We start from the raw sequence: 15,338 nt of genomic DNA, 5'->3' as shown, positions 1-15,338 counted from the left end.
CTCAAGGGCTCAGCCATCTCCACCAACCACGTGCATCTTGGCCCTGACCCAGTCCCTGTCCCTGCTTCTCCTGAAGCTCCCTGCCTGGACACCCTCCAAAGGGAATCCACAGGCTGCGGCAGGTGCGTCTCCTCCCTCTAAGCCTAGCTCCACGGTCTGCAGTGCTCCAAACCCCGCTAAAGCCTTCAAAGTAAGCCCATCTCTACTGAACCCCACGGTCCCAGCCCCATGGAGCCAACCCCCAAGAGCACAGCAGATGAGGCCATGCCACACCGTGGCTCCTTCCCTGCCTTTGCACCCTCTGTGGGATGTCTACCCTTCTTGAGTTGATCTCTTCTGGGATCTGTGGGCCACCTTTGACCTTGTGTGGGTTGTGTCATCAATCCCATTAAATGCAGCTCCCAGCATTTAAAACCTGCCTCATTCAGGGGCTCCGGTCCTCCAGTGAGGCACCTTGTTCCTCTTGGCGCTACATCCTGCCCTGAGCACAAAGTTCAGGGCCCCTTGGCTCTGTTTCCCAAAGCTCTGCCTTGAATGAGTGGTAGCTTTGGCTGGGCTCTCTTCCTGGGCTGGGAGGGAGGCAGGGACACCCCACAGCTCTGTCTGTCCTTGGGCAAGTTAATGCACTACTGAGGCCTCAGTCTTCACCTCTCGACCTGGGCAGAGTAATGCCAACCTACCCGTGGGCATGCTGGAAGGCCTTCCCAGGACTATTTTTTCACGCCCTGCATCTGTGTGGTGTGGTGTGGCCATCAGGGAAATGGAAACACCAGGATGGAGGGCCCGAGTTCCAACTTAACTGGCTTCTCAACTTGAACTTTTGGGGTGATCCTGCCCTGTAGCCTAGTTTTCTGCCTTAAGTCTAGAGACGGTCATGGTTTGAGGACTGGTTGAGTTCAGGGAGTAGTGGGAGCAGCGGGTAGGGGAAGGCACATTTCCAGGGCACCTTCCACTGCTCCAGGCTGGAGGGCCTCACCTAGTAAATACTGTTTAAATCAGCCAGATATGCCCATCTGTGGGCCTTTTCTTTCCAAAGTGAAAACCGCCTTTGGAAACAGAAGGCAGAATCATGGTGCTTCCAGCCACCAAGTCCTGCTTCCTGCTCTCCTGGCCTCACTGTACAGTTCTCACATGGAGTGAGTGGGACGCTCTGAACTCTACCTCTGTGTTTCTGTGACATACGCCTGGGACTCTGTGCCAGCTAATGCCAAGTAACAAAACAGTGTCATGTTGCCAGAGTGAATGCATTTCCCAAAGCCCTACTTCCATTGTCCTGGACTCCAGCCAGCAGGACATAGGAGGGCAGGCGGGGACTCACCCCCTCCGTTTTTGTAGCACAGGTAAGGAAATCGCCAGACGTTGGCCAGGTCCACTGCGAAGCCAATCACTGAGAGGAGGAAGTCTATCTTCTTGCTCCATGTCTCCCGTTCCTGGGTCTCCACAGGGGTTTGTGGGGAGTTGACAAGGGTGGAGTTTGTGAGCTGCACACCATTCTGTTCCTTGACCAGGACAAGTTCCACTGCCTTTGGGCACATGGCATTGGGCTCCTTAGCTGAGGCGACCACGGAAGGCATCAGTCCCACTGGGTATTTGCTTCTATTCATGGGCAGACTGGATGGAATCTAGGATTCTGTGCTTCTTCCTTTTGGTCTTCAGCCAGCATGAAAAGTAAACACACACAGGAATGCAATGAGTTAGTAACCAGAACTATGAATGTAGCCGGTGGCGAGAACAGAGATCCAAGGCATTTATATTCATTTCTTTGTGGCAGAACAAATACATTCCAAGCAGCTCAGAAGACGCGGCCAGGGTTGAGGACCACAGGAGATGAGTTATTTCGTCTGAGAGCTGGGGGGAGAAGCTGTGGAAACCTCAGGACAGACATGCGCTTTGCCCCCTTCCCTGGCTCTCCTCTCTAGGCCGACGGAAGTACAGTGGGTGTGCAATCTCTAATTTTGCTTTTAACAATAATGTAAACGATTACTTCTGCCATACCCCACATTGCAGGGAGTAAATTACAATCTTTAAATAGCATTCAACAGGAAGTCTTTGCAAGAGTGTACACCTATTCTTTTCACTATAACCAAAATAAAAGTTAAAGCCACAGCAAATAAAAGTTAAAATGATGAGCCCTGGCTGGTGTGGCTCAGTGATTAGAGCTTTGGTCTGCACACCAAAGGCCCATGGGTTTGATTCCCAGTCAAGGGCATGTACCTGGGTTGCACCATCCATCCCCGGTACCAGTTGAGGTGCGTGCAGGCGGCAGCCAATCGATGTGTCTCTCTCATATGAATGTTTCTCTCTCTCCTCCTCCTCCTCCTCCTCCTCCTCCTCTTCCTCCTCCTTCTCCTCTCCTTCTCTCTCCCCACCCCCCTCCCTTCCTCCTTCCCTCCCTTCCATTCTGTCTAAAAATCAATAGAAATGATATCCTCAGATGAGAGTTTAAAAAAAGTTAAAATAATGATTATAACGGTTTCTTTAAGAAATGCCCGAATGATCCATGAACGCCTGTGGGCCAACAGCTCACCAGCCCCACCTAGAAGAGCTGGCAGAGATCAGAGCATCATGTCAGCATTTACCTGAGGGACCATGAGCCCCTCTACTTAGCATCGTTACTAGTGAGCTCATTTCCTAATCACTTCATAAACCCTGGGCAAGGTCATTAGGGGAACAGAAGAAATTCCACAGTGACAGCCATGAACAAGCTGGACCCTCGGGGACAAGAGCTGCTTCAATTTTGACTTCTGGCATTTGGACCCACCAGCACTGTTTCAGTGGTGGTACATGGGTGGGCACATATATGCTCACGCACACACACAGTGGTTGAAGCAGAAGCATAACAGTATGGCAGCTTCATGGGAGGTATTTCCCACTGTATCCAAGTTTGAATGAAAACTCACAACTTAAGTTATTTTACACATTGCTTCTCTGTGGCCCCTTCCCCTCTGGTGACAAACCCAACAACACATTCCTGAAATGTATGAAAAACGCGCCAAGGGGGCTGCATCCTCTGGGGAGCAGGTGGGATTGGCCTGCCTTGGGGTGCATTTGGAGGGGCTGGAGCTGTAGAGGTAGTAAATCCCCGCCATTTTGGTCTGACAAGGGCCCTTGCAGTCTTCAGGCCACCTGCCTGGGAAGCCCACATCCAGAATTTGGGGTGAGCTGACCCACTCCTGGAGCAGTGTCCGCAGAGGTAAGGAAAGCCAAACAGTCTCTTAGAGGAACACAGCTGGCTCATAAGCTGTGGTTGCCTCCTCTGTGCCTGTCTGTCCCTGAATCAGCCTGGAAGCACAGCTCCGCGCCCCTTCCCTCACTCTCACAATCAAAGACAAAAGCCTGCCCGAGAGAGCACTGCTGAGAAAACCACCGGGATTGGGTCCAGGGGCCAATCCGCCCGGGCTTCACTCTGCACCGAGTCTGGTTCAACACGCGGGAGTGTCACAGACAGTGCGCTCCCCGCCGGCGCCGCAGGGAAGCTGCCCCTTCCCGCTGTTCCTGGAACCAGGCGCGGCCCTGAGACAAGGCGCTCCACCTGCAAGGCCAGGGCCAGGGGCCCCGGGGGCGCGCACCCCACCTCGTGTATACGTCTCTCAGCCGCCGATTGCCTTATGGTCTCCAATGGCACTGTCTGTCGGGGCGCGCTGTGCAAACCCTGGCTGTGAGCGACTTTTGGAGACGCTGTCGTCTGAGGAACGCGGCGCCTCCTGACGGTGCCCATCCCAACCTTGTGCCCCTTGGCTGCAGCCTTCGGGGTCCACGGAGCTAAAGGCAAGCTCCGAGGATGCGCGGCGGGGGGTGGGGGTAGAGGGGGTGCTGTGCGGGAAGTCACCCTCGGAGTGCCCGGGCCTTACCTGCCCTCCCCGGCCTTGGCTCTGCTCTGGGGTCCTGCCTCCTAGCGTGCGCCAAGGCTTGGACTCCCGTCCAGCTGCGCTGGGCGGTCTCGGCCTCCGGGTTCTTATCTTGTCGTCTGGCCCGCCCCGCCCCGCCCCTCCCGCTGTCGGGGGCGCAAGCCTGCCAGGCTCCGCTTCCGCGCCGCCCCGGGTGGGCGGGGGACGAGCCGGGCGCACCCTTCACCCGCCCCTGCAACCCAGACAGCAGATAGGAGCCGTTGATCAACAGTCCGCGGCGGGCAGAACACTTTGACCCAGGTCTTGCGCGTCCCGGAGCCTCTGATGCTTGCAAGCGGGGACACTTGTGGATCCGAGGTGTGGGAGAACCGGGATGGGCAGTTTCCCAGCGGGGCCAGTCCAGGTCTCCCTCCCGCCCTCGCCTGCAGCCCCCAGGCCTGTCCGCGCACAGGCACCTGCTTGGGGTGGGGGTGGGGGCTCCCGCCTCCTACCCAGAACTCCGTCTCAGCATGCGGCGGGAGGAGAGGCACACTTCGGCGGGAGGGAGCGAGGAACCCGACAGGCTGAGCCAGGCCAAGACTGTGCCCTTCCTCCCCCTGGCCCTCCGCTGCGCGACTCCCACCCTGATACTACTCCGACCCTTCTCCTCAACCGCCCAGCTTCACGGACTCCCACCACCCCGTGGCAGTCCCTCCCCAGGTCCAGTGCCCAAGGGACCTCTCCCACCGCGCCCCGCGCTTATGGTGTCCGGTCTGCGTCCCCAGCCGGGCTGCGGCGACCTCTCCCTCGACCTGACCGGTGGCTGAGGGCCTGGGTCTGCTGACCCCAGGGTACTGGATAGTTGCCGGGATCCGACTGCGGAGACGCGGGTCCTTCCATGGCCAGCACTGTCCCAGCGGCGTCGGGCCAGCATAGCAGTGGGACGTTTTGGTGATTTGTCCACATACAGCGCATTGACACATCAAGGGGCTCAAATCATGCTCAGATAGCAAAATGATTTCCCGAGACGGCCTGGCAGTCACTACCGGTTCTGGGACCGAACAGAGTAGGAATCTTCTTAGCGGGATGCCTTCAGCAAGATTTCATATCATAACGCAGAGGAATGGAGACCCCAGGCCACCAAGCAAGGTCCAGGTCCTTCAGGTGCAGAATGACTGCAAGGTGAGTTGTGGCTTCCGGCATCACACTTGGCTGGGTGACCCAAATCCCAGGCCTCAACAGTCCTAGCGTGTGTCACTGTAGGGAGACACACACACAAGTCCGGGGCTCTCCACTCTGGACTGCAAGTTGCTGCTCAGAAGTGTCATGGAAGGAATGTCCCTTTGTCACACCTTGTCACATCCTCAGTACCATTTCCCACTCACTCCTGCTTCCACCTGGAGACCATCATCACTTCCTAACCCACAGCCTCTAATGGGCAGCTGACAAAACTGGAGTTGGTACCCAGCCACGGCACCAAGACACTGCTCTGCCAGGCTGATTATAATGAAGCACTAAGAACCCATTACTCGGTGTATCAGTCTGCTCCAGCTGCTGTAACAAAAATGCCACAGAGAGGGTGACTTATAAACAATGGACATTTCTTTGTCACAGTTCTGGGGGCTGGAAGTCCAAAATCAAGGCCGGGGCTACTCATTCTCTGGTGAGGACCCACTTCCTGGCTCACAGACATCTTCTCCCTGGTGTGACCTCACATGGGGCCCTCTGGGGCCTTGTTGATCAGGGCACTAGCTCCATCATGAGGGCTCTACCTTCAGGATCCAATCACCTCCCAAAGGCCCACCTCTGAGAACCATTTAATTGGGTGTTAAGATTCAAAATATGAATTTGGGGAGACACAGTGCAGTCCACAGCACGTGGGGAGGTGACAGAGATTTTGGGAGATGGCGATGTGCCACCTTGACTGTACACACAGTGACCATCACAGAGGCTGTCCTCCCCACACATGCTCAACAGCACAGGTTTCCAGAAACAGCAGTAATCGGTGATGGGGCCTTAATCAACAGGAAGTAAATGGCCATCAAGGATATGATTAAATAGGGGAACACAGGGCAGAACCCATGAGTTCAGTTATGTATTAAACACAGGCACACACTGAACAAAAAACATCAGGCAGGAATGCAAGCCCAGCAGGGGTGCAACTGTGTGTCTCCAAGTGTCCTTAGTCCTATTGGACCAGGGCCACCCTGATGCCCTCATTTTAACTCGATCACCTCTGTAAAGATCTCCAAATAAGGCCACATTCTGAGGTCCTGCACTTAGGATTTCAACATATGAACTTGGGGGGCACAATTCAACCCATTCCAAAGAGGAACCCTAATAGGCCTGTTCTGGAGGGAGCAGCTCAGAACAGGCCTATTACCCAACAGGCCTAGTGCCCAAAACCATGCTCTGCTGTTCAGCAGCCCCTCATCAGAGGGAGGAAGTGAGGTGGTGCAGAGCACAGCCCTGAGCAGGAGGACCCCTGAGAAGAAAAGCCACCAGCAGACCAGGCATACCCACTGGTACTCTGGGAGCAAAAGGGCAACTGTGTCTTGAAGCCACGGGTTCATGGGGTCCTGTGCAACACCGACTGCCAGGTCCCATGCATCTTATGACCCTCTGGATGGATGGCTGGGCTCTACAACATCACACTCCCCACAGCTTGGTGGCTGGAGGCTGGGAATTGCTTTTTCCAAATGCCCTGGCTGGCAGGACTGGGGTCAGGATCTGCCACTAGAAGGCCCACCTGCTGAGTCCAAGGGGCAGGAGGTCCAGGCGGTAGGGGCGGTTCCCTGCAGCTTCTTGACGTTGGGTACAGCCATTCCCTCCCACCTTTGCCCCTTCAAACCACCTAGCAACTTTTAACCTAATTTTCTGCATGAAATCCATCTCTGTTTATAATTTGTACAGTGGCTGATGTTCCTTAGTCAGCCCGGGCTTCTATAACAGAATGCCCCCGGCTGGGCAGCTCAAACAGCATTTATTTCTCTCAGTCTGGAGGCTGGAAGTCCAAGATCAGAGTGCTGGCATGGTCAGCTTCTGGTGCGGACCTTCAGTCTGTGTCCTTACTGAGGGGAGGAGAGGAAAATGGGGTTTGGGAGGTGGATGGGGTGGTGATGAGAAGGAGCCAGCACACCCTCTGGTCTCTCCTTATGAGGGGACCAATCCCATCACCGGGCCCCCCTTTCATGACCTCATCTGAAGGAGTCACCTCCCCAAGCTCCACCTCCTAATACATCCTTCCTTGAAGTTGGGGCTTCAATGTGGGAATTTGGGAGGAGCACAAACAGTGCATAGCAGTCTCAGACCATAATGTTTTTATTATTCAAAATGAGCTATAATGTTCTAGGATTTCATTCCCTTACTTGGAAATATTTTATTTCCATTTAAGTTAATAATTGCCTATTTTCCACTGGTTAATTTTTCATGTTCCAATCATTAATGTACCTATTAATTCAACAGAAATATATATATCCTCTAGAAGTACTGCAACCCAGACAGCATTCTGTTCACTTTTATTGCTGTTTTTGTTATTTGAGCCTCTGCCTCCTAGCTCCGATTGAATAGTTCACCCTCCAGTCTTGCTGCCCAGATGGCGTCCTTGTCTGTCCCATCCACGCACCTCTGGGACTGGCTCAGACACTCTCCTTCCTTGTACTGGTTTCTGGGATCCGTGCGGCTGCTTTGGATTTTGTCATTTTGGCAGCACCCATCCACTTCTCAGATCTCTGCACCATGAGGCAGGGGCCAGAGATCCCGTCTCTCTGAGCCCCTTTCCTGGTGGTTCTCTATTCGGGTTTCCTAGGACAGTCACATGGGATTGGGAGGGTGAAGGAGGAGGGGAAGCCATTACTCTTCTGAGGTTCCAGGTCAGGTGCGCTGGTGACTGAAGTTCCTCGTGGCCCCTTGCCGAGCTCTTCAGTACCCCAGCTTTGCCTGAGGCACGTGCTGGGCAGCCCTCAGCTCCAGTTTCAGCTGCCGGTTTCCTGACTGGAGTAAATCCACACAAATCCTGGTCTGTGCTGTTGCTGAGGCAGTCGACCACCGCCCCTCCCCCGCCCTGCCACACGCACACACTTGTTTGGAAAGACCAGAAGAGACATTTTTCCTTCCTGTGACAGGAACAGCAGCACACCTTCACAGTCTTATCTCAGTGCTGTGTCAACTACCCTGCTGCCACTTCTCATCACAGAGACCTTATCATCCTGCCACTACGCAGCAGCTCACGCCGGTCCCACTACTGCGACAGCCCACTGAACCAAGCTGGTGAGCAAGAAATAAAAAATACCAAGATCATTGGTAAGGCACATGCTGCTAAAGATTGAAAAAGGAGAGATAAAAATTCCAAGGCTTGCCATCGTGGTGAGGTTTCGATGGGTCCACTGGTCTGTGACTGGTGGAGATACACGACCACCTGGAAGGCAAGTTGCTGCATCTGATGACCCCACTCCAAAGAAAGAGTGTTTCTCACATGCATTTGAAGAGTGTGTTCTGCTCTTGGGTGAACAATTGTATAAATGTCAAATAGGTCAGCTTAGTTCACACTGTTTTCAGTCTCATGTGTCCTTATAAAGTTTTTTTTTAATCCTCAAGGAGGACATTTTGCATAGAGTGAGAGGGAGAGAGAGAAACATCAGTGTGAGAGAGACAGATTGACTGGTTGCCACCCACACGACCCCAACTGGGGCCGGGGACAAACTGCAACCGAGGTATGCGCCCTTAGTGGGAACTGAACCTGGGTCTCTCTGGACCGCGGACCGACGCTCTAACTCTTGAGCCAAACCGGCCAGGGCTTCTTACAAAGTTTTCATACTTGTTTTCAGTTCTTGGGAGAGGTGTTGGTATTTCCCAGTATAAGTGTGTGAACTGGTTCTCCCTGTGGTTCTGTTCTCTCTGCTTCATCCTGCTGAAGCTCTGTTTTCAGGGTCACATGCATTTAGGATTGTGTGTCCTCCTGGGGACCTGAATCTTTATCATGAAGTGACCTTGTTTACACCTGCTCATAGCCTCTGCTCTGAAGTCAACTTTGCTATTAAAACAGCCACTACATGTTTCTTTTGATTAGAGTTAGCACCCATCCTTTTCCTTTTAGCTGCTTTGTCTTCATATGTAAACTGTGCTTCTGACAGCATCACATAGTTGGGTCTTACTTTTATATACAAGCTGACAGCTACCGTTTGTTGGGTGGTATTTAGACCATTTACATTTAATGTGACTACTGATGTGGTTGCCTTTGTCTACCACCAACTATGTTTCCTATTTTTCCACTGTGTTCTGTTCCCTTTATCTTCTTTTCTGCTGTCTTTTGGATTCAGTTTTTAAAATCTATTTTCCACCCTGGCCAGTTTGGCTCAGCAATTGGAGCATTGGCCCAAGGACCAAAGTGTCTCGGGTTCAATTCCTGGTCAAGGGCAGGTGGCTGGGTTGCAGGTTTGATCCCAAGCCCTGGTCAGGTCATGCAGGAGGCAATCAATTGACGTGTCTCTCTCTCATCAATGTTTGTCTCTCTCTCCCTCCTTTCCTTTTCTAAAAATCAATGGGAAAATAGCCTTGGGTGAGGAGTCATAAAAAATATTTTTTAGAAATTCTGTTTTCCTTCTCTAGCCAAGTTTCTTTGTTGTGTTATTTTAGTGGTTGTTTTTGTGCTGAAGTATGTGCCTGTCCTCTGTCACAGTCCACATTCAGGTGACCTCACATCACTGCACACACACTGCAAGGACTGTACCACAGGACTCCTACGTACCCCTCCTGGCCTTTGTGCTGTTGTCGCCAAACATTTTACTCCTACGTGCTGTGAACCCAGGAGTGCCTTACTGATTTTGCCTCAGACATTCAATCTTCTTTTAAAAAGATATAAAAGTGTTACTCTTTGCCCATGTGATAACCATTTCTGGTCTTCCTCATTCCTTGTGCACATCCAGATTTCAAAGCGCTATCATTTTCTCTGCTTTAAGGACTTATTTCAACACTCCTTGTAGTGAGGGTCTGCCAGTGATGAATCCCTACAGCTTTAAAAAATTTTTTTTTCTTTATTGATTTTAGAGAGAGGAAGGAAGAGGGAGAGAGAGAGAGAAACATCAATGAGAGAGAACATCGATTGGCCACCTCCTATATGTCACCCACTGGGGATTTGGCCCAGAACCTGGGCATATGCCTTGACCGGGAATTGAACCAGCGACCTCTCCGTGCATGGGTCAATGCTCAACCACTGAGCAATCCTGGCCAGGCTTCTTTCAGCTTTTATATGTCCCAAACAGCTTTATTTCTCTGTTTATAAAGATATCTTTGCTGAGTAAAGAATTTTAGGTTGGCAGTTGTCTTTTTCTCTTCTTGATTTGTAGATGTTGCTCCGCTGTCTTCCAGATGCTCTCATTTTTAAGGAGAAGCCCTCTTTCCCACATCTTTTTGTTCCTCGTATGAAATGTGCCTTTTTCCTCTGGCTGATGTTCTCTTTATCATTTGTTTAAGCATTGATTGTGATGTGCCTGGTGTGGTTTTCATCATGGTTTCTGTGCTTGGAGTTCACTGAGCTCCTTGGATCTATGGGCTCATGGTTTATATCACGTTTGGAAAACTACTTCTCGAAATATTTTTTCTGTTGGCCCCTTTCCTTGGGGAAAGTTCCGCTGCTCACTGATGCTCAGTTCAAATTTTTGTGTTTTTCTTTTGCTCTGAATAGTTTGTACTGCTGTATCTTCAAGTCCACTTGCAGTCTCTTTTGTGATATTGAATCCACTCCTACTCTTAGCCTGTGTAGTCTGTATTTCAGACATCGTAGATTTCATGCTGGGATTTCAAACATGGTAGAATTTATATTTATTTCATAAAAGACCTCTCATGTCTCTACTGAACATGTTCTATCTCGTCTCCTGCTGGCTTTCTGAACAAGGTAATACAGTTACATTGTATAATAAAGGAACCTCATCTACTAATTCCATCACCAGAGTCATTTCTGGGTCTGTTTCTATTGATTATAGATCATCTTTTCCATCTTTTTTGCATCCAGCTGATTTCTGGTTGGATGCCAGACACGGTGACTTCTACTTTGTGGGGTGCTGGATAATTTTGCATTTCCATAAATATTCCAGAATTTTGGGGCTACAGGTAAGTTACTTATAAAGAGTCTGGCCATTCTTTCAGGCCTTGCTTTTAAGCTTTGTTCAGCTGGACCAGAGCAGTGTTTTGTCTATTCCCTCACTACTGAGAAAAAACCCATCGACGTTTCCACCAGCAGGGGGGGTGGATCCAGTCTCTGTTCATCCATTTTGACTGGAAGCAAAATTTTAGACTCTTGCACTTTTATTATGTCTACAAGAATTAATCAGAACTTAACCAGCTCTTGACAATATTATATGGTAGAGATCAGCCCCGTTTTCATTACTGATGTGTCTGCTGTCCTCCTCAGCAGACATCCAATGAGTGGGCTGTGGAGCTCAGTTCTGTCCCTGGAATGTGGGCAGAATCCATTATTTAGCTTCATTTGCATGAGGAAACATACACTGTATAATTTAAATATTTTAAAATGTATTGAGATTTACTTTCTAACTAAACGTATAGTCTATTTTGTCACCTGCTTCATGTGCACTTGAATGGCATTGCTAAATGTTGGTAAATGGCGCTGTTCAAATGTTCTACATAATTGTTTCCCTGGTGGTTCTAAGGATTACTGAGAGAATTGCATTATAATCTCCAACTAGGTTTATTTCTCCTTTTTAAAAAAAGAGTATGTTTTTATTGATTTTTTAGAGAGAGAGGGAGAGAGAGAGAGAACCATCGATGTGAGAGAGAAACATTGATGGGCTGCCTCCTGCATGCCCTGCCCTAGGGATCCAGCCTGCAACCTGGGCGCCTGGCCGGAAAGCAAACCGAGACCTCTCAATCCATGCGATGGTGCTCAATCCACTGAGCCACACCGGCTGGGTTCTTTCTTCTTTTATTATTTTAAAATCCTTACTCAAGGATATTTTCCCATTTATTTTCAGATAGAGTGGGAGGGAGAGATATATAGAGACAAACATCAATGTGAGACACATTGACTGGTTGCCTCCCGCATGACCCCAACCAGGGCCAGGGACTGAACTGCAACTGATGTACGTGCCCTTGACTGGAATCGAACCTGCAACCCTTTGGTCCACAGGCTGACGCTCTAACCGCTGAGCCAAACTGGCCAGGGTTATTTAATTCTCCTTTTAATCTTAAACTATGTCATTAGGTACACACACCTCTAGGTTACTGTGTCTTCCAGTTGAGCTGAGCCCTTTATCATAGCACCATGTTTGTCTCTGACCCAGGTAATTCTCCTTGTCTTAAAGGTGTCACTTACTGTAATGTTATTCTTGTCTATCAGCTTTCTTATCTTATGTTTGTATGGTACATATATTCCCCCCCACCCCCTTTTTTTTTAGTTTCAATGTGTTTAAACAGCATGTAGTCAGGTTAGTTATGTGGTTTTATTTTTTTGGTTAATCCTCACCCAAGGATATTTTTTCCATTGATATTTTTAGAGCGAGTGGAAGGGAGGGAGGGAAAGGGAGAAAGAGAGAAACATTGAAATGAGACGCATCAATTGGTTGCCTCCTGCATGTGCTCCAACCGGGGCCAGGGACTGAACCTGCAACCCAGGTAAATGCCCTTGACTGGGAACTGAACCTGTGACCCTTTGGCGCATGGACCGAATCTCTAACCATCTAATCACTGAGCCACACTGGCTAGGGCAGGTGGTTTTCTTTATATTTGGTCTAGCAACTGTCATGTTAGAGTTTTTAGTCTATATTTAATGTCATTATTAGTGTGGCTGAATTTAAATTTACCATTTGCAACTTGTTTTCTATTTGTGTTATCTGTACTGTTCTTTTTTTCTTACTTTCCTGCTCCATTTGGATAAAATAATTACTTAAAAAATCCCATTTTTCGCCCTGGCTGGTTTGGCTCAGCGGTTAGAGCGTTGGCCTGCGGTCCAGAGAGACCCGGGTTCGGTTCCCGCTAAGGGCATGTACCTTGGTTGCAGTTTGTCCCCGGCCCTGGTTGGTTGTGCGGGTGGCAGCCACTCGATGTGTCCCTTTCACATCGATGTTTCCCTCTCTCTCTCTGTTCCTCTCTCTCCCTCCCACTCTACCTGAACAAAAAAATGGAAAAATGTCCTCGGTGAGGATGATAAAAAAACAAACAAACAAACAAAAATCCCATTTTATTTGCACTATTGGCTTATTAATTACACCTCTGTTTTTATTGTTTTCTTTGGGGAATTTATAATATGTATCTTTAATTTATCCCAGTCCACCTTCAAATAGTACTGATCCTCTGCGCACATATTTAGCACAGGGGTGTCATTCTTACTTTTGTTCTGTGATAATGTTTTCTTTTTTTTTCTGGCTGCTGCTAGGATTTTCTCTTTATCAGTGGTATTCAGAATTTTATAATGTGCCTTGCTGAATTTTTGTTGTATTTATTCTGCTTGTGGCTTATTGAACTTCTTGGATTGATGAGTTTATAGACTTGGAAAAATTATGGTCATTATTTTATCAAGCAAATTTTGCCCTAATCTCCCCCCTTTTCTGGGACTCCAGTCACTTGTGATGAAGCATCTATTTTTGGGGCCAGTTTTCTTTTCATTCTGTGCTTCATGGGGACACACATGGCTCATTGGTACTTTCTCCATAGCCCTGCCCAGGGTCTGGCACACGTGGCCGACGCCTGCCTCTTCCCATGGGTACTTACTAGACTTGGCACAAAGTGGCACTGGGGGACTGAGATGACGCAGGGTCAGCAACACAGATTAACGGCAGCAGCCTCAGCTGATGTGGTCAGCACTGGATTCCCACCTTGTCAGCAGCAGTCCAGGGCTTACCCGACTGGCAGCATTTTCTGGACGTCTTGTTGATCTCACTAGACCTTCCTGCTGTCAAGAGGACATGCTTGTCCTCATTTTAATGCTCTTATCCTGATATAGGTTTGTCTTCTCTACCCTCAGCATTGCTTCTGCACCACCTGTGGGCTAAGTGAGCGGCTGACTCCCCATCGCCTACCTTGTATTACATTGCAAAGAGATGCATTTTACTGCAAAAGAAACATGGCAGCAGGCACAAACTTGAGCTCCCTGCTCCTCCCAAGTTCCACGCACCCAGAAGCAGCTGGCCTGACAAGGGAAGGTGGCTCGGGTTGCACTGTGTTCACAGTCCCTCCAGCCTTGCAGCGCCCACCTCTGCAGGAGCGCCCTCCTGCCAGTTCAGTGCGGCCACGAATTTCGCTCTGGACGCGGAAGATGCATCTAGTGTGTAGTCTGTCACTTCTGTTCCCTTTGCCATTCACCTGGCAGAGTCCCAGCAGGGGGCAGTGCCGTTAGGTGGGGACACAGTGAAGACACTGGGTAGGGCAGCAAGTGACCTGCCTGAGAAAAGGTGAGGGAGTGATGCACCTGCTGACCCTGACTCCTGAGCCTGTCGCCACAGCAGACCAGCCGTGCTGACTGGCGAGCCCATCCACGTTTCTGCTTCTCTCTGTAACTTTGGGCCCTTCTGCATCAAGGATGTGCTCACACTCAGGGACACAACAGACCCATCACACTTGAAATTCAGATGGTCACCAACTACGTGGGACTCCCGCAATGGAACCAACAGGACAGCAGTGTTCCCGGTACTAATGACACACGGGAAGTGGGGTGCAGTTACTGCATTTGGAACCCAGTGGTCCTCTGGGCTCCTGTTTGTACTTTTGTGACTAATATGACTAATAAAAGCAAGGCAGATACTTTGGAATAAGAATGGTAATCTCATGAGGTAAAGAATCCTCATCTCCGGAGGTATTGGTTGGAGCCAAGGAAACGTGGGAGTGAGTGGTGGGGTTGGTGGAAGGTTTAAGTACAGCTGCTGCACCTCATAACTGGCTACCGAAATGGGGATGGTGGTGACCATGTAAGACTGTCTTCCTGCACACGTATGAGAGCCAGCACACATTAGTTTAACGGTTTCCTCATTTCCCTTACTTCTCAGCATCCACTATTTTATAGAGGGAAGATGTGTGGTGGTGAATGGGGAACTTTATAACTTAGTTCTCACGTTAGAGAATGTCCAGATGGGTGTGTGACTATGCTAGAATTAACATCACCTGGGGACGGATCTGAACTCAAGGGATGTCACATTTTTGGGAAAAGGCAAAAGCATCTCTATTTGGAGGCGTGATCACTGCATCATGTCAGGAAAAATGCATAATGGATGTAAGTCACATACAGGAAGAAGGGTGAGAATGGACATTGAGTAACTGCAGGGTGGACAGTGCTGGTCATTTGTCAGCCTGCTGGCTCTCAGCACCCATTCTCATGAGCTGGAACTGGGGTCTGATGCTACCCTACCAGTGGCTCCTGGTTGGGTCAGAAGATGTGGGGGAGGGACAAGGACAGAGAAGAACCAAGACTGGCAAGGGAAGGGGGCAGAGACTTTCTTGCTCTGGATTCTCATGAGTCTCTGGGGCAGCCCAGGTGCATGCGTCCCATCAGCCTGCCCCAGTCAGAGC

At 49.9% G+C, this 15,338-nt stretch overlaps 1 protein-coding gene across 1 annotated transcript in view; it reads right to left on the bottom strand.

Annotated features, from left to right (window-relative positions):
- Positions 1 to 3,912, bottom strand: part of SLC6A3 (solute carrier family 6 member 3) — a 42,660-nt gene extending 38,748 nt beyond the window's left edge. Inside the window, exons 1-2 of the mRNA XM_036279335.1 lie at positions 3,852 to 3,912; positions 1,319 to 1,650 (exon numbers count right to left, since the gene is read on the bottom strand). Coding sequence (XP_036135228.1) covers positions 1,319 to 1,604 — 286 coding nt within the window. The 5' untranslated portion in view covers positions 1,605 to 1,650; positions 3,852 to 3,912. The remainder of the gene's footprint in view (positions 1 to 1,318; positions 1,651 to 3,851) is intronic.
- Positions 3,913 to 15,338: the final 11,426 nt, after the last annotated feature.

Source organism: Molossus molossus, unplaced genomic scaffold (assembly GCF_014108415.1).
Source record: "Molossus molossus isolate mMolMol1 unplaced genomic scaffold, mMolMol1.p scaffold_m16_p_3, whole genome shotgun sequence".
NCBI lineage: Eukaryota > Metazoa > Chordata > Mammalia > Chiroptera > Molossidae > Molossus > Molossus molossus.
This window is presented reverse-complemented; position numbering and strand designations above follow the sequence as displayed.